The 27,670-nt window shown below is 37.2% G+C and overlaps 1 protein-coding gene across 1 annotated transcript in view; it reads right to left on the reverse strand.

Moving 5' to 3' along the window:
* Positions 1-27,670, reverse strand: part of RARS2 (arginyl-tRNA synthetase 2, mitochondrial) — a 74,991-nt gene that overhangs the window by 31,040 nt on the left and 16,281 nt on the right. Inside the window, exons 3-7 of the mRNA XM_066254239.1 lie at positions 23,159-23,258; positions 21,735-21,818; positions 13,833-13,930; positions 11,635-11,690; positions 721-804 (exon numbers count right to left, since the gene is read on the reverse strand). Coding sequence (XP_066110336.1) covers positions 721-804; positions 11,635-11,690; positions 13,833-13,930; positions 21,735-21,818; positions 23,159-23,258 — 422 coding nt within the window. The remainder of the gene's footprint in view (positions 1-720; positions 805-11,634; positions 11,691-13,832; positions 13,931-21,734; positions 21,819-23,158; positions 23,259-27,670) is intronic.

Raw genomic sequence — 27,670 nt, forward strand, 5'->3', positions numbered from 1 at the left:
CTGACTAACTCTTTTAACACTGGAGATAATCTGAGGCACTCATCTGTCTTGGTCTCACCCCTGTCTTCCTCTCTTTGTTTTTCCTCTAGTCCACTGGCCCAGAATATAAAAACAGATCACCCTTCATGTAGGATGGCCCTGGGAGGCTGGGCTTCCCTTGTTTTAAGAATGGTGGGAGCCCTAGCTGGATAGCTCAGTTGATTAAAGCAACGTCCCAATATTCCAAGATTGCAGGTTTGACACCCGGTCGGGCACATATGAATCAACCAATGAATGCATAAATAAGTGGAACAAGAAAGTGTTTTTTCTCTGTCTTTCTCTTTCTCTAAAATTGATTAAAAAAATTTAAACTATATTTACAAAAGTAGTGGGCTGTGGTTGAAAAGGGCGTATATAGCCAGACTTAACTTCCTCCCTGTATACTCACTTCCACAATTAACTCACAAATACAAGCTATTTTTCTTAGTCACAAAAGCCTGTATTTATCAGGTGTTTCTCTGAATACATGGTTTCCTCCTCCAAAATTACTTGTGAGGTGCGAATTACCCTAATAAATAGAATATAAGATATATGCAAAAGAGCCATCAGGAAAAAAAATAGGTAGGAGGCACTACTTTATCTAATGGGATTCTGCCTATATTCTAGCCAGATGATCTAGTGACATGATAGTAAAACATATTAAATTTAAGAGTGATACGAAAAATAAAATCTCCAACTTACCAAACTGCATTCCCCAATCTCCAAGGTAATTTATTCTGGTTACTTGATGTCCTAAAGCTTCTTTGAGATTTGCAATGAAATTTCCTAGTAATGAATAAAATATACAGTTTCTCTTGTTATCCATTCTGGTGTAAGAATTATGTGTTTCTCTATTATCAAAGTAAAACAGAAAATGCTTCTGGCAAATTTACCAACTCAATTATTTTTACTAAAACATTCATTATTGTTTTACTAAAATATTAATCTATGTTATAAAAAGTATGGAGTTATTGTGGAGGCAGTAATTACCAGAAATCTCCTAACTTTCACAAGAACAGAATTTTCATTAACATTAATGGGAGTTGGGAACACATTAGAGTAATTGCTATTACACATTAATCCCAAGGACAGAAAATAACACCATCTTAGTTATTAACAAGAAGTAATTTGGCTGTGCACTGAAGAACCTGAGCCATACTGCTTTTATTTCTAAACAGTTCACTTTATCTTCTCTCAGTCACTGAAGTCCATCTCATGCCTGCTCTGTAACAGCACACACGTCCAAGGCCTCTCGGAACTGCCAATACTAATTTGATATTCAAAAATCTATTCTGCTCTCCTTCTAGTGTGCTCTCAACATATTGCAGAGGGTGGAAACCTAAAAATTATATTTCCCAGAATCTCTTGCACTTAGGGCTCCAGAACTCATTTAGTTTTGTGCAATCAGAACACGTTGCCTGAGATTTAGAAGGTGGAAATGAGGTGGAAGGGGATCTACTTCTACTTCTTCTGACAAGCATAGTTGTGAAGACAGTGCGTGTGCATGTATGTGGCATCACTAATAGAGGGCCTGGTATCCTGTCCTATGACCTCCAAGGTAGTTGAAAAACAGGGAATGAATGAAGCTGCTTCTTTTGCTAGTACGAATTATAGAAGGCAGGGCTTGATTAGTGGGAGTTCCCAACTATGGCTGTGGTAGCATGATTCTAGGGCAGCGGAAGTGATTGCAGAAAAGACAGATGTTCCTTGATGGCCAAGTTTTTTAGGAGTCACTAGTTATCCAAGCTTCTGCAGCACTCCCAACAACTCTGTAAATTAGTCAATATCCTGTAGTAAATCCCTTCCTGCTTTCACTAGAGTAGATCGAGTTTTCTGCAAAAAATCCCTCACCAATATGTATATCTGACTTAAATTACTGCAGCTACTTCTCTTCCAACTTCCGAAATTCTAGACTTTCCCAACCTATGTAGTCCCAGCAACAGGAACCACCTTCTTTAGATGGTACTCAGACTGTATTCCTACTTTTTCTTAGCACTTTATTACTTTACAAACCCAACTAAAAGATTGAACCTAGGCTTTTTGAACTGATGTCTAATTTTCAATCCTGGCTATATACTTGACTAACTATATAATTGGAAAATTACTCTTGGTATCTGAGTTTCCTCATCCACAGATTAAAGTTAACAGGCTTACCAAACAGGGCTGGTGTGAAACTAATTGAGCCAATATGTGAAAACACTTAATTAACATGGTAAGTAAATCCTTTTTTTGTGTGTGTGACAGAGAGAGAGTCAGAGAGAGGGACAGACAGGGATAGACAGACAGGAAGGGAGAGATGAGAAGCATCAATTTTTCATTGTGGCACCTTAGTTGTTCAGTGATTGCTTTCTCTATGTGCTTTGACCGGGGGGCTACAGCAGACTGAATGACCCCTTGGATTGAGCCAGCGACCTTGGGCTCAAGCTGGTGAACCTTGCTCAAACCAGATGAGCCTGTGCTAAAGCTGGTGACCTCGTGGTCTCGAACCTGGGTCCTCCGCTCTATCCACCGTGCCACCGCCGGTCAGGCAGTAAGTAAATTCTTAATAAATATTCTCTTTTCCTGGTCCAAATAGTTCCCCTTAACAACTATTAAAAAACTTTATCATGCTCTCTACCCATCGCTTACTCCTCTACTTTTGACTTATTTATGTAGCTTTCCTTACTCTGTATTTTTCTTATACATTTTTTTCATCAAGTCCCATCATTTTTTTTCTTAAAATGCTGCTTGAGAACTTTGTAACAATAAGAACTGACTCCAGTTTGATACTAATCTATGTCACAAAGTGCTGATTTCTTCAATTCTTAGAAGTATTCAAGTATAGGTTAAATGATTTTCTTTTATAGATTTCTATACTGGAGGACAGATTAGATGAGATAAACTTCAAAGTCCCTTCCAATTCTAATATTATACAATTCTCATAGTTTTTAAGTTGAGCTGCTGCATTATATCATGTTTTAAATATATAAAAATCATAAACCTATACACTACAGCAACGATTTTCAATGGGTGTGCCACAAGAGTTTTTAAAACATAGAATACTTGACTATTATTTAGTCAGAGGCACTTACCTCTTTTCCCTTAGACTGTCAAATAAAAAAATGACAACAGCCAAACAATAGCTGATTCATTCAGTGTGAATGAATCAAAGTTATACCTATTTTTTTGCCAGATTAACAAAAAACATATTTTTTTGGTGTGCTGCAGAATTTTCAGTAATTTATATGTGCCATAAAATGAAAATGGTTGAAAATCACTGCACTGAAGCATTATAGCTATGCAGTAGGTTAGTAATCTCTACTAGAAAGCCTTGTTTCAATTTCCAGTCTTGACTATTCCAGTTAGTACTCACATGACTAATAATAAATTTCATTCTTTTAACTGATATATAATTGGCATATGACATTTTTTTAAATGCATATGAACAAAAAAATGGGGGAAGATTATTATAATCACCATATAACTATTTTCATTTTTACACCTTTAAGATCTTCTCTATCAAGATGACGTCAGAGTAATGGCGGAGTAGGAAGCGATACCGATAAATCTCCCCCAAAACTCAACAAGATCTTCAACCAGAAACAGAAAAACCTATACTTGGAGCTTCCAGATTCTTCGCAATACACCCAAAGGTATGATTGAGTGAAAAATTGGCTAAATATATAACCAAACCCCGAAGGAAATAGGGAGTAAGAAATGCTCCGCCTTCCTCACTAACCTAAACAGGGCGGCTTTTTCTGGTAACTGTGAATATAGAAACTGAGGCGGGCAAAGGGGGTGAATAGATCCAGGCCGCCGCAGCAAAAACGGCCGAACCAGGCTGTGGCTCAGAGATCCAAGCCGAGGAAAATCTGATCCTGTGGCAACCCGGGCAATACAAGCTAACACTCGCGCCAAACCCAAACAAAGAAAGACAAGCGGAGAGGCCATTTTACCCGGTCTCCTGGTCGGTGCGCAGTTAGTGGAAGAGAGATTTCTTCCTAAGCCGCGGAAGTGGGTGCCCGTGTTGCCCCACGGAGAGGCAGGGTCAGAGGCCTTTCTGTGGGCTGAGGGCAGAGTCTCTGGGCAGCCCCAGCGCCCTGGGAAAGCCACGCACGGGAGGGAGTGAGAACTAATCCCAACGGTGGAGATTTTCCGTGCTGGAGGCTGTTTCACTCAGAGGGAACCGCAGCCGGCCTCATATCCTGGTTTGCGCGCGCAGATAAGGAGTGAGCGATTCCTCCGAGTGCCTCGGCAGTGCGCGCCCGTGTTATCGCACAGAGGGGCAGAGTCAGGGGCCTTTGTGTGGGCCAAAGCGGAATCTCGGGCCGCCCCAGCGCCTTGCAAAAGCCGCACACGGGGACGGAGCGAGACTCAATTCCAACGCTGCAACTTTTCCCTGCGGTTGGGGGTTTCACTCAGAGCGTGAGACTGCTGGCCGGAAATCCTGGTTGCAGACAGTGAGTGAGAGTTTCCTCCAAGCACCCCGGAAGTGGGCGCCCGCTTGTGTTACCGGATAGAGTGGCAGAGCCAGAGGTCTTCGAGTGGGCGGAAAGCCCGCCTGATTATGCTAGCAGCTCTGACTGACTGAGCCTTACCCAGAGCCCTGTGCTGAGTGGAAATAGAGTGGGGAGTTGCCAGCAATTTGAGCCTCTTACTATCCAGGCAGAGGCAGCAGCAACCCCATACCTGGACTATCAGGCTACTAATTGAGGAAGGAAAGACTAGGAGAAAGGCTCCAGGAACACGGACTCTCTCACTGTCGGAGCCTATAAATGCTAATGAGCCTCGACTCCCAACGAGAATAAAGCACAATACATGACATTGCCATAGAGACTTATCAACTGCAAACCTCTACCTGAGCGTGCCAAAGGGGCAGAACCCGGGGTACAGAGTCACCAACCAGGAAGAGGGAGAGAAAAGAAAAAGCAAGAAGATAACCTCTCAAAATCAAGAATAACCTGCAGACTTTATAACCTATCCCATTTTATTATATTTGTTCGTTTGTTTCTCTTATCTTCATTCTTGAGACTTTTTTTTCCTCCTCCAATTTGGCCGATTAACTCTCTACCGGTCTTACTCTCTCCTCTCCCTGAACTACACTACCCATAAGTGTTACATCTCCCATTATCATTTCTCTTCTCTTCCTTTCTCTCTATGAGGGTTGCACTCCAAAACCCTTAACTCTCTCTCTCTCTCTCCTTTCTTTTTTCTTCTTTTAGTGGTTCCCTCTTTTTTTCTCTCTCTCTCTTTCTTTTCTCCCTCTATATTAGTTTCTTCCTTTCTCCTTTACATCTCCTCTCATTCAAACCTCAATAACAAACAAATTATCTTATCTGGGACTCAAACCTATGTTTGTGGCATTTTGGGGGGTTTTTACTTCACCTTTTTAACTCATTAGCAGTGCTCCCATCCCTGGCTCTCCATATTATCTAGTTCTTGTTCCACTAAATACAATAGTAAGTTTTTAATTTGTCCCCCCATTTTTCCATTTTCCTCTTATTCCTCTCATCATAACTCTTAGAAAACCAACACCTAAAGCAAATCATTTTATTCTTGACCCAAATTTTTTCCTTATTTGCTTTTTGTGGGTCCATACGCTCTTTTTTTTTTCTTTTTTCTTTTTTTTTTTTTTCTTTCTCTCTTTTTTGCCCCTTTATTACTTTTCCCCAATTCAGGCCCTCCATCACAGGCATTGTTTGTTATAACTCACAGTCCACCACAAGATTTTCTCAAGAAAGAGGGGAGAGGAGAGGAGAGGAAAAAAAGAGGGGGGGAATAATTTCCTTTTTTAAAAAATTTTTATTTAATTTATTTTTCTTTATTTCATTATTAATTTTTTTTAAAAAAAACAACTCTTTTCGATTTGTTATTTTTTTATTTTTTTTAACTTTTTATTCTTTATTAAATCTCATTAATACTATCAACAAAACCACCCTCAGATGCCATTAAGGAAGAGAAAATCGAATATCATGGATACAAAAGAAAGAGAGGTAACACAGCTAGATGAGGAAAAATCTATGGAGAAAAAATTTAATATATTGGAAACCTTGGAGCTAAATGACAGAGAATTCAAGATAGAAATCCTAAAAATCCTCCGAGATATACAAGAAAACACAGAAAGGCAATATAGGGAGCTCAGAAAACAACTCCATGAACACAAAGAATATATGTCCAAGGAAATTGAAACTATAAAAACAAATCAAACAGAGATGAAAAACTCAATTCACGAGCTGAAAAACGAAGTAACAAGCTTAGCTAATAGAACAGGTCAGATAGAAGAGAGGATTAGTGAAATAGAAGACAAGCAACTTGAGGCACAACAGAGAGAAGAAGAAAGAGACTCAAAAATTAAAAAAAATGAGATAGCCCTACAAGAATTATCTGACTCCATCAAAAAGAATAACATAAGAATAATAGGTATATCAGAGGGAGAAGAGAGAGAAAATGGAATGGAGAACATACTTAAACAAATAATTGATGAGAACTTCCCAAGCCTGTGGAAAGAACTAAAGCCTCAAGTCCAAGAAGCAAACAGAACTCCAAGTTTTCTTAACCCCAACAAACCTACTCCAAGGCATATCATAATGAAATTGACACAAACCAACAGCAAAGAAAAAATTCTCAAGGCAGACAGGGAAAAGAAGAATACAACATATAAAGGAAGGCCCATTAGATTATCATCAGATTTCTCAGCAGAAACTCTACAAGCTAGAAGAGAGTGGACCCCAATATTTAAAGTCCTGAAAGAGAGGAACTTTCAGCCACGAATACTATACCCATCAAAGCTATCCTTCAAATACGAAGGAGAAATAAAAACATTCACAGATACAGAAAAGATGAGGGAATTTATCATCAGAAAACCCCCACTCCAGGAATTACTAAAGGGGGTTCTCCAATCAGATACAAAGAACAAAAAAAACACAGAGCCACAAGTAAAAGCTCCAAGAAGAACACAATAAAACCAAATTTAAACTGTGACAACAACAAAAAGAAAGAGGGGGAGAAGACGGAGATTAACAGTAGCAAAGGACGATGGAGTGCAAAAGTACTCACAAAATAGTTCGCTACAATGAACAGGGTAGGGACCCTTTTCATTACTCAAAGGTAACCACCATTGAAAAAACCACCACAGAAGCACATGAGATAAAAAAGATAGCAACAGAGGAAAGATGTATGGAATACAACCAAATAAAAACAAAAGATAGAAAAACGAAAGAGAAGGATCAAACAAGACACAAAACTAACAGAAAGCAAGATATAAAATGGCAATAGGGAACTCACAAGTATCAATAATTACACTAAATGTAAATGGATTAAACTCACCAATAAAAAGGCACAGAGTAGCAGAATGGATTAAAAAAGAAAATCCAACTGTATGCTGCCTACAGGAAACTCATCTAAGTAACAAGGATAAAAACAAATTCAAAGTGAAAGGCTGGAAAACAATACTCCAAGCAAATAACATCCAAAAAAAAGCAGGTGTAGCAATACTCATATCGGATAATGCTGACTACAAGACAGGAAAAGTACTTAGAGACAAAAATGGCCATTTCATAATGGCTAAGGGGACACTGAATCAAGAAGACATAACAATTCTTAATATATATGCACCAAACCAAGGAGCACCAAAATATATAAGACAGCTACTTATTGATCTTAAAACAAAAACTGAGAAAAATACAATCATACTTGGAGACCTCAATACACCGCTGACGGCTCTAGATCGGTCATCCAAACAGAGAATCAACAAAGACATAGTGGCCTTAAACAAAACACTAGAGCACCTGGATATGATAGACATCTACAGGACATTTCATCCCAAAGTGACTGAGTATACATTTTTCTCCAGTGTACATGGATCATTCTCAAGAATTGACCATATGTTGGGCCACAAAAACAATATCAGCAAATTCAGAAAAATTGAAGTTGTACCAAGCATATTTTCTGATCATAAAGCCTTGAAACTAGAATTCAACTGCAAAAAAGAGGAAAAAAATCCCACAAAAATGTGGAAACTAAACAACATACTTTTAAAAAATGAATGGGTCAAAGAAGAAATAAGTGCAGAGATCAAAAGATATATACAGACTAATGAAAATGACAATACGACATATCAGAATCTATGGGATGCAGCAAAAGCAGTGATAAGAGGGAAGTTCATATCGCTTCAGGCATATATGAACAAACAAGAGAGAGCCCAAGTGAACCACTTAACTTCCCACCTTAAGGAACTAGAAAAAGAAGAACAAAGACAACCCAAAACCAGCCGAAGAAAGGAGATAATAAAAATCAGAGCAGAAATAAATGAATTAGAGAACAGAAAAACTATAGAAAAAATTAATAGAACAAGGAGCTGGTTCTTTGAAAAGATCAACAAAATTGACAAACCCTTGGCAAGACTTACCAAGGAAAAAAGAGAAAGAACTCATATAAACAAAATCCAAAATGAAAGAGGAGAAATCACCACGGACACCGTAGATATACAAAGAATTATTGTAGAATACTATGAAAAACTTTATGCCACTAAATTCAACAACCTAGAAGAAATGGATAAATTCCTAGAAAAATACAACCTTCCTAGACTGAGTCAAGAAGAAGCAGAAAGCCTAAACAGACCTATCAGTAGAGAAGAAATAGAAAAAACCATTAAAAACCTCCCCAAAAATAAAAGTCCAGGCCCTGACGGCTATACCAGCGAATTTTATCAAACATTCAAAGAAGACTTGGTTCCTATTCTACTCAAAGTCTTCCAAAAAATTGAAGAAGAAGCAATACTTCCAAACACATTTTATGAGGCCAACATAACCCTCATACCAAAACCAGGCAAGGATGGCACAAAAAAAGAAAACTACAGACCAATATCTCTAATGAATACAGATGCTAAAATACTAAACAAAATACTAGCAAATCGAATACAACAACATATTAAAAAAATAATACATCATGATCAAGTAGGATTCATCCCAGAATCTCAAGGATGGTTCAACATACGTAAAACGGTTAATGTAATACACCATATCAACAAAACAAAGAACAAAAACACATGATCTTATCAATAGACGCAGAAAAGGCTTTCGATAAAATACAACACAATTTTATGTTTAAGACTCTCAACAAAATGGGTATAGAAGGAAAATATCTCAACATGATAAAGGCCATATATGATAAACCATCAGCTAACATCATATTAAATGGCACTAAACTGAAGGCTTTCCCCCTTAAATCAGGAACAAGACAGGGTTGTCCACTCTCTCCACTCTTATTTAATGTGGTACTAGAGGTTCTAGCCAGAGCAATCAGACAAGACAAAGAAATAAAAGGCATCCACATCGGAAAAGAAGAAGTAAAGGTATCACTTTTTGCAGATGATATGATCCTATACATCGAAAACCCCAAAGAATCCACAAAAAGACTACTAGAAACAATAAGCCAATACAGTAAGGTCGCAGGATACAAAATTAACATACAGAAGTCAATAGCCTTTCTATATGCCAACAATGAAACAACTGAGAAGGAACTCAAAAGAATAATCCCCTTCACGATTGCAACAAAAAAAATAAAATACTTAGGAATAAACATAACAAAGAATGTAAAGGACTTATATAATGAAAACTATAAACCATTGTTAAGGGAAATCGAAAAAGATATAATGAGATGGAAGAATATACCTTGTTCTTGGCTAGGAAGAATAAATATAATCAAGATGGCTATATTACCCAAAGCAATATACAAATTTAATGCAATTCCCATCAAAATTCCAATGACATTTTTTAAAGAAATAGAGCAAAAAATCATCAGATTTATATGGAACTATAAAAAACCCCGAATAGCCAAAGCAATCCTAAAGAAAAAGAATGAAGCTGGGGGCATAACAATACCTGACTTCAAACTCTATTATAGGGCCACGACAATCAAAACAGCATGGTATTGGCAGAAAAATAGACACTCAGACCAATGGAACAGAATAGAAAGTCCAGAAATAAAACCTCATATATATAGTCAAATAATTTTTGATAAAGGGGCCAACAACACACAATGGAGAAAAGAAAGCCTCTTCAATAAATGGTGCTGGGAAAACTGGAAAGCCACATGCAAAAGAATGAAACTGGACTACAGTCTCTCCCCCTGTACAAAAATTAACTCAAAATGGATCAAAGATCTAAACATAAGACCTGAAACAATTAAGTACATAGAAGAAGACATAGGTACTCAACTCATGGACCTGGGTTTTAAAGAGCATTTTATGAATTTGACTCCAATGGCAAGAGAATGAAGGCAAAAATTAATGAATGGGACTACATCAGACTAAGAAGTTTTTGCTCAGCAAGGGAAACTGATAACAAAATAAACAGAAAGCCAACTAAATGGGAAATGATATTTTCAAACAACAGCTCAGATAAGGGCCTAATATCCAAAATATACAAAGAACTCATAAAACTCAACAACAAACAAACAAACAATCCAATAAAAAAATGGGAAGAGGATATGAATAGACACTTCTCCCAGGAAGAAATACAAATGGCCAACAGATATATGAAAAGATGCTCATCTTCTTTAGCTATTAGAGAAATGCAAATCAAAACGGCAATGAGATACCACCTCACACCTGTTCGATTAGCTGTTATTAGCAAGTCAGGTAATAGCAAATGTTGGAGAGGCTGTGGAGAAAAAGGAACCCTCATCCACTGTTGGTGGGAATGTAAAGTAGTACAACCATTATGGAAGAAAGTATGGTGGTTCCTCAAAAAACTGAAAATAGAACTACCTTATGACCCAGCAATCCCTCTACTGGGTATATATCCCCAAAACTCAGAAACATTGATACGTAAAGACACATGCAGCCCCATGTTTATTGCAGCATTGTTCACAGTGGCCAGGACATGGAAACAACCAAAAAGCCCATCAATAGATGACTGGATAAAGAAGATGTGGCACATATACACTATGGAATACTACTCAGCCATAAGAAATGATGACATCGGAACATTTATAGCAAAATGGTGGGATCTTGATAACATGATACGAAGCGAAATAAGTAAATCAGAAAAAAACAGGAACTGTATTATTCCATACGTAGGTGGGACATAATAGTGAAACTAAGAGACATTGATAAGAGTGTGGTGGTTACGGGGGGGAGGGGGGAATGGGAGAGGGATAGGGGGTGGGAGGGGCACAAAGGAAACAAGATAGAAGGTGACAGAGGACAATCTGACTTTGGGTGGTGGGTATGCAACATAATTGAACGACAAGATAACCTGGACTTGTTATCTTTGAATATATGTATCCTGATTTATTGATGTCACCCCATTAAAAAAATAAAATTATAAAATAAAAAAATAAAAAAAAAAATAAAAAATTAAAAAAAAAAAAATCTTCTCTATCTGCATAATTATTTTTAAAAAGTTAAAATCATAAACATACCAGTTAAAACTGGTTTCTGAGTCAATCTTTTGGTTTTGAAACAAAATTTTTTTCCACTTCTAAACCAATTTTTCCCATTTCATATATTAATATTTTATTAGCATCAAACTCATATAAATTTGAACATTTTTGTCCCATTGTTACTTATGCATTAAACCATTATCAAATACTGCCCCAAAGACATGATTAGTATTTCTGTGAAATGACACTTACCTATGATGGTAGAACGCAAATGTCCAACATGAAATTTTTTGGCAATATTAGGTGAACTGCAAATAATTGCAAAAGTTATATTTATGTTCTAAGAAGAAGAGTTCTAAAATGAACCAGGTTATGTCTCCATAGTTTATACAATTGGGGACTAAGGCCTTTGGTAATTTAGGGATTGATAAAAAGATAAAATTCAGAGATATTGTTTTGACACAATGTTGACTATTGGAAATTAAACTGAGTGAACCAATTCGCAAACCCTTTTAAAAAGTATTGAGGACCAAAGAAATTTAGTTTGCATAGGTAATATCTATTAATACATACTATATCAGAAATTAAAATAGAAAAATATAAAAAATATTTATGCAGTAAGCTTCCCAGAATAATCAGAAATCTGAGTCACCACTCCAAATTGTCAATCAACACCTTTATCATTGCTGTGTGTGCTTGAGAAGTTGTAATCAATAATTTAGTAATATAAACGCTTCTAAGGCACTCACGCCCCGAAAGGCATATTATGCACTTTACATGCATTAACTCATTTAACACACATAAGAGGTGTGAAGGAAGGTACTGTTAGCTCTTATTTTACAGATGAGGAAACCAAAACAATAAGGACAAAAGATAATAAAGCAAATGTAGAAATATCTTGATGACCTGAATCTGGGTAATGAACACAGGGGATTTATTTATACTTTTCTGTTTTGTGTCTATTTGAAATTTTCGTAAGTTTTTCAGTATGAAAAAGGTAAATTAACCAGGAAGCCAGAAAAGTATAGAAAATGCTGATTTTATAAAACTGGATAGTTATGGTCTGTGATTCCTGAAAGAATAAGAACAAACATGGTAATCCCTAGGACTGCCTCAACAGAAAATCTGTGAGCTCAAGCAGAAAAATTTATAGCATAAAATGTTTACATTAGAAAATAAAAGTGGTTTCAAATCAGTAATCTAAGGTTTTCCTTTAAGAAACCAGAAAAGGAAGACTAAAGTAAGCAGAATAAAAGAGAATACAGATAAAATAAAAAATCAATAAAATAGAAAAAAAAGACAGAAAATGTTTTATACTGTAATTGTAGTAGTGGTTACATAACTTGTATACCTTTGCCGAAACTCATCAAATTGTATGTTGCAAGATGGCATCAAATTACATTGTATTTTATGTAATTATACCTCAATAAAGCTGATTAAAAAATCAATAAACAATAGTATGAAACAATAAAAATTACAAACCAGCCCTGGATGTTCTGATATTAAAGGAATATAGGATACATTGCTTAGTGAAAAAAGCAAGGAGTAGAACAATATGTAATGTGTGAGATCTGTTTATAATTATACACAGTATCTCTAGGTGAGTAAGCAAGAAACTGGTATTGGTGAATGGCCAAACGAGAGAACCAGAAAACTGGGAAGGGGAGGAGACTTTCTTTTCACTGAAGATCTTTTTGTAATCTCTGATTTTTTTCAAACTAGGTATATATATATATAAATATAAATATATATATATTTATATTTTAAGCTTTCACAGATCTTTTATATAGTTTTTTACTCTAGGATTAGAAAAATTGAATCTGTTTAGAGCTTCAGCCTTGACAAAAATTCACTTGAAATCGTCAATTTGACATTCTCTGGCACCATATTCCTACTGAGAAGGAATCACAATATAATGGAAAATACAAATTCAACTCCTTTGGCAACCGAAGTAGCTACAATGAATGAATTACAGTTTGGACACCTTATTGGGACTTGTAAAAAATCTATTTCATGTAATTTCCTCAATTTTGTAAGGAAAGACAAATATTATTGCTCTTATTTTCCAGGTAAGAAGAGACCAAGGAAAAAAACTGTCCCACATGAGATCACCAGATCAGTTACTAACAGTCAGAACTGAGCTCTGGATTCTCATTTTACCAACAGAGATCCTTAATCTGTTCAGTGAAAACACTTCACATTGGGAACAGCAGAGAGCGTGGAAGAAGGTTGTGTTGAGGAAAGGCTCCTACTACTGACTGTGCTCCTGCAAGTTTGAAGTGAACAAAATAGGAGAGGCTGACTGCAGAGAGCAGAGGCAATAGCAATTACTGTCAAGTTTTATACCACCAATCAGCTAGAGCCCATCTACGATGGACAATCATCTATCTGCTCTGGTACTTCACCACATTACTCCCAGAGCTGACGAAATAAGAAGAGTGGGCACTCACCTGAATTCAACCACAATCTTCCTCTGGGGAAGACCAGAGAAAAGCTCACTCTTTAATCCATATTTTGGGCCATCTTCAATTACTTGTTTTAGCACTGTCTGAAAAGTAAAGCCTGGGATTTAATGACAGAAGAAACTCGCAATTTTCTTAACTACTTCGCTACCCTTGTTCCTGGGAACTAAATGCCGCTAATTTGCTCATTCTAATTCATGGAACTGAGAATTTTATGGCACTGTCAGCTGCACCACCTTCTTGAGTTAATATCTATGGGGGCTCTGTGCTCTTTTATACATCCTGTCTATGCCTCCTCACAGTGATTGATGATATAGATTTTACAGGTGAAGAAACTGAAATTTAGAGAGGTTAAGTAACTGCCAAAAGTCCCACAGCAAATAGAAACAACAAAACCAGAAGCAGCATCTAATATCATATTTATTAACTGAATACTATGTGTCAGGCACTGTTCTAAGCATTTCTTATATATTTATTTACTCATTTAATCTTCATGACAACCTTAAGAGATAACTATTATTTTTACAAATGAGGAAAGAGAAGCACAGAGAGGTTAAGTAACTTTCCCAAGGTCATATAGCTATTAAGTCATGTAGCAAAAATAGTTTTCACTCCATATCTTATGTGATAACTATTGCATGCTGCTGCTATTTTTGTAATACGAACAATCACAAGTAATGGTAGAAAACAAATGAAAAAATTGTCATTAGTAAAAAGACAGGAAATCTTACAGAAACTGCCAAAACATAATCCAGGTTAATTTTTAGTTATTAACACAGAAGTATTGTTTAGTTCACAAAATTCACATTTTCATTTTTTTGCTAACAGTGATGATATATTTATATTAGGGTTTTGAATGTACTGTGATAGACTTTTTTTCCCTCTTACACTGGTTTGCTTCTCAAATTGGATTTTGAGTCTAAATATGCAATTTATGGTGTGAACAAGTATACTATCATAAGAGTTGGTTAAGATGGTCCTTAATGCAGAGAGGTAGCAGGAAGCAGCAAAGCAATATTTCTTTTTCTTTTTTTGTATTCTTCTGAAGTGAGAAGTGGGGGCGGGGGCACGGTGGAGGCAGACAGACTCCCGCATGCGCCCAACTGGGATCCACCCGGCATGCCCACCAGGGGCTGATGCTTCCCGTCTGGGGCATTGCTCCGCTGTAACTGGAGCCATTCTAGTGCCTGAGGTGGAGGCCATGGAGCCATCCTCAGTTCCCAGGCCAACCCTGCTCCAGTAGAGCCTTGGCTGCGGGAGGAAAAGAGAGAGATAGAGAGAAAGGAGAGGGGGAGGGGTGGAGAAGCAAATGGGCGCTTCTCCTCTGTGCTCTGGCCAGGAATGGAACTGGGGACTTCCACACGCCAGGCAGAAGCTCTACCGCTGAGCCAACTGGCCAGGGCAGCAAAGCAATACTTTTAAGGTGCCTCTACAAGGAGCTAGGTTCAAGTTTAGATGCTTTTATGTTATCTACAAGCCTCATAATCTTAGAGGTGGACCATATTTCCATTGAACAGCTGCAAAAATTAAGGATCAGAAACAGTACATATTTGCCCAAGGATACAGAGAAAATAATATTATTCTCTTCACTCACCCTGTAAAAAATATAGACATTTAAGAGAATAGTGCCCGCATACAGTAGGAACCCATTAAATGTTAATTACTCCACAAATATGAGCAAAAGAAGGTTACAAGTGGGGAGGTAAAGAAATTCATACTCAGATTATTTTAAAGTTAAGGTCTACCCATCTTTTTCACTTTCCATTCCTTTTTATGTAACGGACAGTAGAGTACACAAACAGTAATAGAAGTAAGTTAGAATTCTCTTTTAACAAATGATTCTCAGTTCATTGATTTCTCTGAACACAAACAAAAAAGTAACTTTAACTAAGAACTATCTTATATGCTTCATTTACAAACATGCCTTTAATAATCTGACCCACTTGCCACCTGGAGTTTTATACTCTACTTCATTTAAAGTGCTCTCCAGGCCATGGCCGCTGGTTGGCTCAGGAGTAGAGCATCAGCCTGGCGTGTGGAAGTCCTGGGTTAGATTCCAGGTCAGAGCACACAGGAGAAGCAACCATCTGCTTCTCCACCCCTCCCTTCCACCAACCTCTCTCTCTTCACTTCCTGCAGCTATGGCTCAAATGCTTCAAGCAAGCTGGCCCTGGGTGCTGAGGATAGCTCCATAGCCTCAGGCACTGAAATACCTTGGTTAAAAAGCAACGGAGCAGTGGCTCCAGATGGGCAGAGCATCGCCCTGTAGGGGGCTTGCCAGGTGGATCCCAGTAGGGGTGCATGCAGAAGTCTATCTCTCTGCCTCCTTGCCTCTCAGTTAAAAAGTAAAAATGTACTCTCCAATTCTTAATGTCAAGCCCAAATGAATGCTTAAATTTTTTTTAATATATTACTTCTATAAATAATTTTTTTAAATAAAAAATAAACAAAGTAAGGCTAAAGTCTAGAGTCCCCTTTGATCACCTTCTCTAATACTGGTCCCTTCCAGCGTCCCCCGGGAGTAACCACTTTCCACACACCCTAGTCTCTTCTCCCTGCAACTACCTTCCTCCTTGGTTGTGATAACAGCACTCTTACTGAGTTTTGCTTCCTCTGCAGGCTCCTCTTCCACTCTCTGTCCCCCAACTTCCCACCCTGCACTCCTTGCCTGCTTCTAGTTCCTTGCTTTACACATCGCCTAGGTATAAACTGTTAAAACTTCAACTACTACTTACTTGAGAAAATCTCTCCTGTGCACAGTGATATATCCAGCTCAGATTGGACAGCTGTCTTAGGCATTTCAACTAGAATATACTTCTCTTCCTTCTACAGTCTCCATTTCCATGAACCCTACCCCCAACTGACCAGGTCTAAAACCTAGGAATTCTTACGATTCACCCTCAACTTCCCTAATATCCACAACCAATAACCTATTAATCACCAAGCCCTGCTTGTGCTATCTCCTATATTACAGTTAAACCTCTGCCCTGGTTTAGACCCTCATCATCTGTCAGTTACATCACTAAAAACCACACGTATCTTCTTATATAAAATACATATAAATACACAACGTGGGGGTTAGGAGCGCTGACCCAGAGTGCAGTTGAAAATCCATGTATAACTTTTGACTCCCCCAAAACTACTAATAGCCTACTCCTGACCAGAAGCCTTACTGATTAAGTCAATTAACACATTTTTGTATATGTATTTTTGTATATGTATTATATTATATACATATAATGTTATATATACATATAACATTATATGTATATGTTATATGTATTATATTATATACATATAACACATTTTGTATATGTATTTTTCTTACAATAAAGCTAGAGGAAAAAAGTTATTAAAAATCGTAAGAAAAAGAAAATACATTTACAGTACTTATTGAAAAAAATCTACACATAAGTGGACCCATGCAGTTCAAACTTTTGTTGTTCAAGAGTCGACTGTATAACTATTAAAATGACATTTTATTAATGTAATACCAAAAATCATCACATGTACCAGCTGTGGCACACATAACACACCGTGAAAAATAATGACATAGGAAAAAGCTAAAACTCATTATGAAGAGCATATAAGGCTCTTCACAGTGCATGATTTCATACCATCCCCCATACCATCCTACGTGCAAAGTAGACTTGATCACCTGCTGCTTTTGAGACAATGCCATGTTTGACTGTACTCTGCCTCAAGCTGTCCCCTCTCCCTGGAATGCCTGCCCTGGTATCTTACAGATATATTCATTTTTATCTTTATCCCAATTCAAGGTTAACTCTTCTTGCCTCAAAATAGACTTAAGTGTACCTTTCTTCATACTACACTGCAACTTTAAATGTGCCTCTGTTATATTAGTCATCACATTAACATACCCATCAACATTACACTATTTTTTATGCTTTTCTTTTCAATCATAATCTCTTTAAAAGAGAATCTATGCCGTTTAACTTTAGATTTCAGTAATATAGTCTCTGGCAAATAATAAGCAGGAGGTTGATTGAATTAGTGGGCATACAGAAGAAAGCTGTTAATTATAGAATGTCAGTGAGTTGGTAAAGTTCCTTCATATTCCAATAGATCTGTGATGGTGAACCTTTTTATAAAAACTGCCCACTCTTGCAGTGCTGGTCAACCTGGTCCCTCCTGCCCACTAGTGGGCATTTCAGCTTTCATGGTGCGCCAATCACGGCACCGTTTGGTTGCTCCGCTACCGCTACCGCTACCGCAGGAGGGACCAGGTTGACCAGCATTGCAAGAGTGGACGGTTTTTATAAAAAGGTTCACCATCACGGCAATAGATGAACAAGCTAGAGGCCCATCTATTCATCAATATGTATGTCTAAATGTAAGATATACTCACTAATGTAAATAGAGGTGCATAATGAGTTTATAATCAGAAGTTCAAGGTTTCACCTTTTGGAATGCTTTAGCAAATTAACAAATATTCTAATTGGCTGGCTCTTTTTGTTGGTCTATCACCATCACTTTCTCTGTGGATGATTTCTGTCATTTTATCCAACTCTTTGTTGGTTGCTATTTCTTTACAGCTCTTAACAGAACTTTTAAGTAAACTAACATTACCTATTTGTCTAGTTTGTTCTTTGGTCAATAGTGAAAAAGTGCTTATTTATTCTTTCCCTGGGTTCAGCCAACTGGCACTACATGTGATATGAATGCATCCTGACTGCCTGCCGACATAAACTTAATTAGTGATATAATAAGCAGAATTAGAACCATTTAAATTAGTATCTCTTTTTCTTTTCTTCTTAAGTCTTGGTAGAGCATGCAAAGTTGAATTTGGCAAATAAAAATGCATATGTACATGTGAAATAAAAATAATGATGTTCATTGTGTATTTCTAAGGCACACTTAAAGAACAGGGTTTTGTTTATCCTTTCCCTACTTAGTTAAATCTTATTTTCTTTTTTCTCTCCCTAAACTGAATTCACTATTACTCGAAGTTACAGTTTCTCTGGAAAGCTATCCAAAAGCTACTCATGACTGCAGGTTTGGTACCAAAGTTATAGTTCTTCATAATGTATGAACTGGTCATATCATCTTCTAGCTTTGAAAATTTATGATTTAGTCCCAGAGATTTGGCAGTTACTAGTGCCTTTAATTTCACATTTTAGCCTCCTACCTTTGAGAATGATTTATATGAAGATATTTTAAGCCACTATTAGTGATCCAAACAAGCTAACATTTAATCATCTCTAGTGCTGACAGTGCTAATAATTGAACCACAATTCATGAACAGATGTTACATGCAGGCTAAGTTTGTACATGTGTAAGCAACCATAAATTCATAATTCTCTGCTTGAGAAGTTTTGGACATAGATCATTGGTTACATGTCAATTCTGGTAGCTCTAAAATGTAAAAAAAAAAAAAAAAATTTATAATGGTCCTAAAAAGGGTTGCATGTTTTTTTTTCTTGATATAATCTGAAAAATTCCTTCGACATACAAATGACCACTAGTTAAGGCCTGAAAATAATGGAGCCAGATGTAAAAGAAATTAGACTTTGAGCAAAAAAGAATTATCAAAAAATTATAATTTATAACAGGCACATTCAACACCTCTTTTCATACTATGGGTGTTCACTGCTCTAAGATCTTTACTGTATCTTTACTGTGACAATGAGTAGGGCTACTACTGTAAACAATCTTCTGGTCTCCTTAACAAAAATCATACCAACACCCACATCCTCAAGGCCGCAATAAAGGGAAAATTTCTATGTGAGAAGGAGTAGCTGCACTTCAAAGCCCTAACTCTTATTCTCTCTGTTGTCAACAGAGAAAATTTGAAAATTTTTAAAGTAAGTGAGCAAATGGGCATCCTTAAACCAGAGAAAATGTCAGTTTGTGGTCCTGGCTGGTTTGCTCAGTGGATAGAGCATCGGCCAGGCATATGGATGTCCCAGGTTTGATCCCTGGTCAGGGCACACATGAGAAGCAACTATCTGCTTCTCTCCCTCCCCCTCTCCCACTTCTCTCTCTCTTTCCCTTTTGCAGAGAGAGTGGCTGAATTGGTTTGAGTGTGGCCCCAGGAGCTGAGGATAGCTTGGTTGATTCGCGCATTGGGCCTAGATGGGGTTTGCCGGTGGATCATAGTCGGGGCAAATGCGGGAATCTGTCTATCTTCCCTCCTCTCACTTGAAAAAAAGAAAGAAAATGTCAGTTTGTTAAGTCTAATGAAGCATAAAAATTCATGGCCATTAAAATATTTAATTATTAAATACATTCATACCTTGCTTTAAAATAAAAACCACATGTCTTTTCGCTAAGCTTGCAGTAAGAGCAAACTCCATCTACCATAGCGCATTTTCCCATCATAGAAAAACAAAAACAGTACAGTATTGCTGACTATCAAATAGCCTAAAGTTTAGTGGATACTTTGGTGAGCTATATTTTTACTTCAATAAAATTAAGACACTAGAAGAGTCACTTAAAAATGGTAAATTAGACTCACTGGTTTGCTAAATTGACATGAAATGTTATCAAGAGTCCAGCAGGTTATAGAAACTTTTTAACAAGGAAAAAAATTTCATTCTTGTCCTTCTGACTGATTTTGATTAACTAAATTATCTTAAGAGTGATAAAAAAAAGTTAAAAGATCTAGAAACAAATACAAAACTCTATCTCCCCTTCAGTGAAAAACCATGTTACATATTAGACATTACGTTTTTATAGTTATTTTCAATTCAAGGATATATTTTTTACTAAGCCCAACTCAATACAGTACTGGTTGGTGTGTATGTGTGTTTCATAGAACACTAAAGCATGCATTACAATAAATTTTAAAGTTTGACTGAAATGAAACTCTCAACAAAAGGTCTCATCTCATTGCCTATCCAGGATTACATGTCCTCCATGGTCTCATGATATGAGACCAAATTCCTCTATGCAATATCCCCTAACCCTCCAGGCATTCCTGATTTCTCCACCTTTGTTCTTTCTTATGCTATTGTACCAATCATCTTTATTTATTGTTTTATTAAAAGAAAAACTTATGGTTTCATCTGTATAAATCTTTTTTTTTTTTGTGCATGTGAGAGAGAGACAGAAACAAAGACAGGGACAGACAGGAAGAGAGAGAGATAGGAAGCATCAACTCATAGTTGTGGCACCTTAGCTGTTCGCTGATTGTGTTCTCATACGTGCCTTGACTGGAGAGGGGAGGGGCTCCAGCTGAGCCAGTGACCCCTTGCTTAAGCCAGTGACCATGCGATCATGTCTATGATCCCACATTCAAGCCAGCAACCTCATGTTAAAGCTGGTGAAGCCGCACTCAAGCCAGTGACCTTGGGATTTTGAACCTGGGTCCTTAGCATCCAAGGCTGATGATCTATCTACTGCACCACTGCCTGCCTGGTCAGGCTCATCTGTATAAGGCTTATGCTTCCAACAGATTATAGGCTACCAGAGAGCAGAAGCCAGTAGCACCTTTCTTACATTCAACACAGGGTCCATTAATTTATTCAACAATATCTATCTCACAACTTCTACATGCCAGGCATTGTGCTAAGAACTCTCAATAGTGAACGAGAAAAACAAACTACAAGTTCTAATAAAAATTAGAGTTTAAAGGGCAACAGGCATTAATCGAATAAAAAGAATGTAAATAGAAAGCATGGGAAGTTCAGCAAGGAGAGATACACAGTGTTAGAAGAGTGTATAAATGAAGTGGTCAGAAAGCCAGTGCCGAGGAAATACCAAGATCTGAAGGGTAAGTAGGAGTTAGCATGGGGTGGCATTCCAGGCAGAGGCAAAAGTTTTGAGGCAAGAGGAGGCACAATAAGTTTAAAACTGGAGGGAAACTGTTGTAGATAAGGCGGAGAGAGTGAGTAAAGACGCAAGAGCTGAAACATAACCCATTCTTACCTTTGTTAATAGTTCTCTGTTTATTTTGAAATTTACAGTCCCTCGACCAGTGCTGATTTCACTCACAACTGCATCACATTTTAGCTGAAAAGGTAACAAATCAAATAAAATAAGCTTAATGAGAGTTGTAGTTCTAAAACCATTGGATTTTCAACTGTCCAAAGGCAGCAGGTATGTGATCTCTCTCAGTCATTCTATCTGGACCTGGGCCTTACTTAGCCTGTCCCTTCAAGTCAATCATTCTATTTGGGTCAACACATTTTCTTCTTTTCCTGACTAGAACACTATTCTTTATTCTGAGTCTCTTCCATTTTCTCATTCCCTCACCTCAAATTCTCTACCAGACAAGGAAGAAAGGATCCTTATACTTCCACCCTATGTACCCTGGCATACAACGAACTCTTTTTATCTCACCCATCTTTTGCAAGCCCCACAGAAGAGGGCATGCTGTCCAGGCCTATGCTAAAACACTTGCACCAACACATAAAATGTAAATAATTTAAATACTCTGTCTTCAGTGAATATGTCTTTACATTTTAACCAACTAGGTAATATTCAAAGCACCTGATATACCCATGGAACTTGAAGAAATACTTGTTGTCACTGAAGAGCTACTGCTTTTTATTTTGAAACTAAATACTGTAACCAAAATGCTTTAATTCTTTGTATACTTCTGGGCAAAAATCTGGGATGGTTTTTGATTAAATAAATATTTAGTCAGGTACCAAAGCTCCTTTATCACACTCATTCTTTAAACATCTTTTTTTATGATAGTGACTTTCATTGTTCCAATTCTTCAGGATACCCAGATATCTCTTGTGTCACATATAATAACCTAAAAACAACAAAAAACCTTGCTCAAACACCTGCCTTTTCTAATGGTATTACACTAACAATTTCGTCATTCTCTACAATTTCTTTCAATTCCTCTTTTAGATACCAAACTCATTGGAGAAATGAGAAATAAAAGGGGTTTATTAAATCATCTAAACACTTTCTCTCTGCAATCATGATTCTATTTTTCCATCTAATTATTTCTTCTCATATTTTAATGTTCATCTTCTCAGAAACTTATTTTAAAAAGTGCAACCCACTGCTATAATTTATCAAGCAAGTTCTCCTAAATTCAAAAGTCCATGCAGTTTCAATCTGTAAATTTAATTAATGCTTCAGTCCTCCTGTAAGCAGTTAATCAAAAAAAATGAACAATGTCAGCTCAAGAGGAATACTTTATAATTAATTTGAAAAAGATATCCTAATCATATAGGACATGGCTAAAATGAATTTAAATTGTATTTTACAAGGTGCCTTCAACAAATAAACATTATTAAATGATTATGGCTGAGATAGCCTGAAGAGTATTTTTTTCCTTTAAAATAATAAGTGTATTATAAAGTCAAAAAATAGTAACAGTGCTAAAGTACCTTCTCTGCCAGTCTTGTGGCTTCAACTTGAATATCTGGTCTTGAACAGTCATTGTTCTCCAACAGAGAATCCACAGAAAGCTGAAAATCAGCTACTTCTCTGAAGACAGACATTGAAATAAGAAAAAACTGTTGTTACATTAAAACATTATTAGTTTAACAAAAAACTTAATCACTATGGGTTCTCCACACTGATACAATTTTGTAAGTAAAAAATATTATGCTTCAATACATAAAGCAAAGAAACTAGAAATATCATCACCATGTATTTATTTAGAACTTTATCTTTTATCAGCTTATAAAATTCTTCCTCTTCTATTACCTAATTGTAGCTTCATGGTATCACTGTGAAATAGGTAGAGCAGCCACTTTGGAAAAAGTTAAGATCTGATATGCTACAACAGGGGTCGGGAACCTTTTTGGCTGAGAGAGCCATGAACGCCACATATTTTAAAATGTAATTCCATGAGAGCCATACAATATCTTTAACACTAAATACAAGTAAATGTGTGCATTTCATGTAAGACCAACACTTTTAAAGTACAAGTCTCTGAATTCTTTTTTAATAACGTTATGCTGTTGCTAACCAATGATGAATAAAGTATTTCTTACCATTAATGCGACTTCTGGTGCTGCATGGTTTTGCTGATGGCTTTGTAGTCTGGTTGATACGTGGTGAGATTAAGCTTCATGCAGGCGTTGAGACTTCCATGGGTTAAATGTGATCGTAGGTTGGTCTTAACATTCTTTAGATATGAGAAAGACTGCTCACATGCATATGTAGAGCCAAATATTGTCAGTACAGCAATACTCACACGCTGCAGTGTGTGGTATATGATGGGAAGCACGTTCCAAGTTTTGACAATCAGCTGGTCCGTGGGTTGAAGTTTTTTCATTTCTCCCCACTTGTGTTTGCTCGCCAACTCTGCTTGCTGTCGTGCAAGTCTTTCCAAATCTTCACTCAGTGACTTGAACTTATTCACCCACGTCTGAGGCCTTCAGGTCAGCAGCTTGTAGCTCAAAATCTCTGATGGAGACACCGAGGATGTAATTCAGGTCGCGCTGTCCACTGCACACTCATGGATGGGTGATGAACTTAAAAAGACGAGTGTGCTCATGAAATTTTCCAGAGTGCGCTTTGAATGACTGCAGGAGATTAGATGTGAAGCCCGCTAGCTGCTGGAGATCAAGATGTTGAGCAGTGTCACTTGCTGTGCCTGCATCTTTAAACTCTCCCAGTTTTTCAAAGCGTAGTAAATGACCTGTCTCAGTGTTGGTGATGAAGAGTTCCAGCTTGTTTTCAAATGCAAACACTGCTTGCTGAAGGGATAAGACTGTATTTCCAACGCCTTGCATTTTCACACTGAGCTGGTTCAGATGTTCAGTCATGTCCACGAGATAGTAGAACTTCAGGAGCCACTCAGTGTTAGCTAACTCAGGATGCTCGACATTTTTCATTTCAAGAAAAGTCCAGATTTCGCTCAGACAAGCCATGAAACGGCTGAGCACCTTCCCTTTTGACAACCAACGCACATTGCTGTGCAGAAGCAGACCAGGATAATTATTCCCAACTTCATCCAGCAGTGTTTTAAACTGGCAATCATTTAAAGCTCGGGCAAAAATAAAGTTGACCACCCGAATGACCAGTGACATCACCTCACCAAGCTGCTCACCACACATCTGAGCACAAAGCGCCTCCTTATGTAGGATGCAGTGAAAACTTAGGATGGGTCTCTTTTCATGTTCATGAAGAAGCGCTACGAATCCTGTTTTTCCCCACTATGCACGGAGCACCATCAGTACACAGAAATAAGTTTATCCATTGGTAGATTTTCTTTCTTTAGCGAACTCAGTGAAAGACTTGAATAAATCCTCCCCTCCTGTTGTCTCTTTTATAGGCAAAACAGCAAGACTTTCTTCATGTAGTGTGTCACCGACAGCATACCTTGCAATCACACTGAACTGGGATAAATGTCTTACTTTTGTTGACTCATCCAAAGCGAGAGAAAAGAATAGTGTTGCATTTATGTCCTTCACTTGTGCTGCCTCAATTTGATTTGCCATCACGATGGTATGATCATGAACAGTTCTTGCTGACAGAGGCATGTCTCTTATTTGTTTGATTATCTTGTCTTTATCCGAAAAAGTCATCAAAAAGTTCATTGGCAACATCAAGCATGAATGTTTTGGCATACTCTCCATCTGTGAATGGCTTTCCGTTTCTCACAATTGCTAAAGCACCAGCAAAGCTAGCCAAATTCTAGCCACCTTGTTGGGTCCAAACATGGAGTTGCTGCTGACTAGCTTGCACTCTGCACAGGAGCTCTTGACATGCTTTCTTCCTGCTGTCCCCACTAGATATTTCGATGCAAATGTAGTATGGCGTGTGTCAAAGTGCCGCTTTATATTTGACCGTTTCATCGATGCAATTTTATCATTGCATATTAGACACACTGCAGAACCTGCTCTCTTTACAAAGGCGAATTCCTCTGTCTATTCCTGCTGAAAAGTACGATACTTCTCATCTTTTTTTCTTTTAGCCATCTTCTTTGTCAAAAGGGTTTCTGCAATTAGCTAGCTGACTACTTGATTAAAAGGAGGGAAGTTTACTTCCTGACCTCACAACGACCCATGTACGTTAGGCATTATCCAATAAAAATTTGGTGTTTTCTCAGAGGACAGCTGTGATTGGCTCCAGCCACCCACAACCATGAACGTGAGCGGTAGGAAATACATGAGAATGTTTTATATTTTTAACGTTATTTTTTTTTTATTAAAGATTTGCATGCGAGTCAGATGCAGCCTACGAAAGAGCCACATCTGGCTCATGAGCCATAGGTTCCCAACCCCTGTGCTACAAGGTAAGCATGTGAATGTTCACTACATTATTCTCTACACATTTTTCTGTAGGTTTGTAGTAGTTTAAAGTGTAAAATAATTTTTAATAGAAACTCTATATAATTACCCATATTGAACATCTGATATTTAATTTAATAAGGAACCAGAGATTGAGACTATGGGCAGAGTAAGTGGGTTGAATCTGTCTAGCCCACTGTCACTGACACAAAGGATGCATTTTAAAGGGACAAAAGTGACTTCACTCTAATCACTTAAAATTTAGAGACATGCCTAAAAAATCCTGTGTATCTTCTGTTTAATAGCACATTAAAGAACCTAGATGACAATGACCATTAAGAATTTTCCTGAGCCTTAATCCATTATCCAGCAGCCTAGTATGAATTATTGTTATACTTACCTACCCAAACTCATTTACTGACATTTAAATTGTAACCACAGACTCAAGTTCATCTATCTATTAATCAGTCTCTGTGTGATCTTGGGCATGTTACTTAAACCTCTCTTGTAATCTCAGTAAAATGGTGATAATAGTACCTACTTCATAGTGTTGCTGAGAAATTAAATTCTGGTTAACTAATGTAAATCCTAGTTCTCAAGTTAAATTAAAATGTTTAATAGTACCAGTATTGAACCCTGGGAAATTATTCTGTCTGTCATTCTTCATATACTGGCTTGGTTGGCAAACTGTACTTTTTTTTTCCATAAGACTATTCTCTAACAATTAAACGAACATCCATTTTTCTAATGATTAATTTTAACCGTGGAAACTCATATAAGGTCGTATGCATTTATTTTATTTCTTCTTTCCAAAGAACTCTGATAGCTTAGTCAAGTATCTGTGCCAATAATGTGGGAAACTAAAAAAAACTAGTTTAACAAAAAGAGAATAAAAGAATAACACACAAACAATGACTTTTTTAAAATAAATAATTTAAATTAAAAAGTAATAAGGTCCAATAACAACACTATTAGTTGAAATTATAAAGACTTGAATATACCAAAGATTAAGCTATGATTTTTAACATATAGCTAGGATACTTTATTAAAGGAAAAATATGACCATGAACCTATAGGATGGCTCTCAAAACATCTAGGAAACATAAAGAAGTCACATGATTTCCTATAGATAGTTTTTAAAAAAAATATGACTAGTAGGAGGCATCTTTAATTTTATTCTAGACATGAATAATAAACTAGTTCAACTAAATTTAAAAATTTTATTATCTCAATAGAATCAAAGATATTCCCGCCTGACCAGGCGGTGGCGCAGTGAATAGAGCGTTGGACTGGGATGCGGAGGACCAGGTTCGAGACCCCGAAGTTGCCAGTTTAGTGCGGGCTCATCTGGTTTGAGCAAAGCTCACCAGATTGGACCCAAGGTTGCTGGCTTGAGCAAGGGGTTACTCGGTGTGCTGAAGGCCCACGGTCAAGGCACATATGAGAAAGCAATCAATGAACAACTAAGGTGTCGCAACAAAAAACTGATGATTGATGCTTCTCATCTCTCTCCGTTCCTGTCTGTCTGTCCCTATCTATCCCTCTGACTCTCTCTCTGTCTCTGTAAAAAAAAAAAAAAAAAAGAATCAAAGATATTCCCAATTAGTTCAGTGGTAGAAGGACAAACTTTTAAAAATTACCCTCTAGTCTATTAAA

The sequence above is a fragment of the Saccopteryx bilineata genome, chromosome 1 (assembly GCF_036850765.1).
Source record: "Saccopteryx bilineata isolate mSacBil1 chromosome 1, mSacBil1_pri_phased_curated, whole genome shotgun sequence".
Lineage (NCBI taxonomy): Eukaryota > Metazoa > Chordata > Mammalia > Chiroptera > Emballonuridae > Saccopteryx > Saccopteryx bilineata.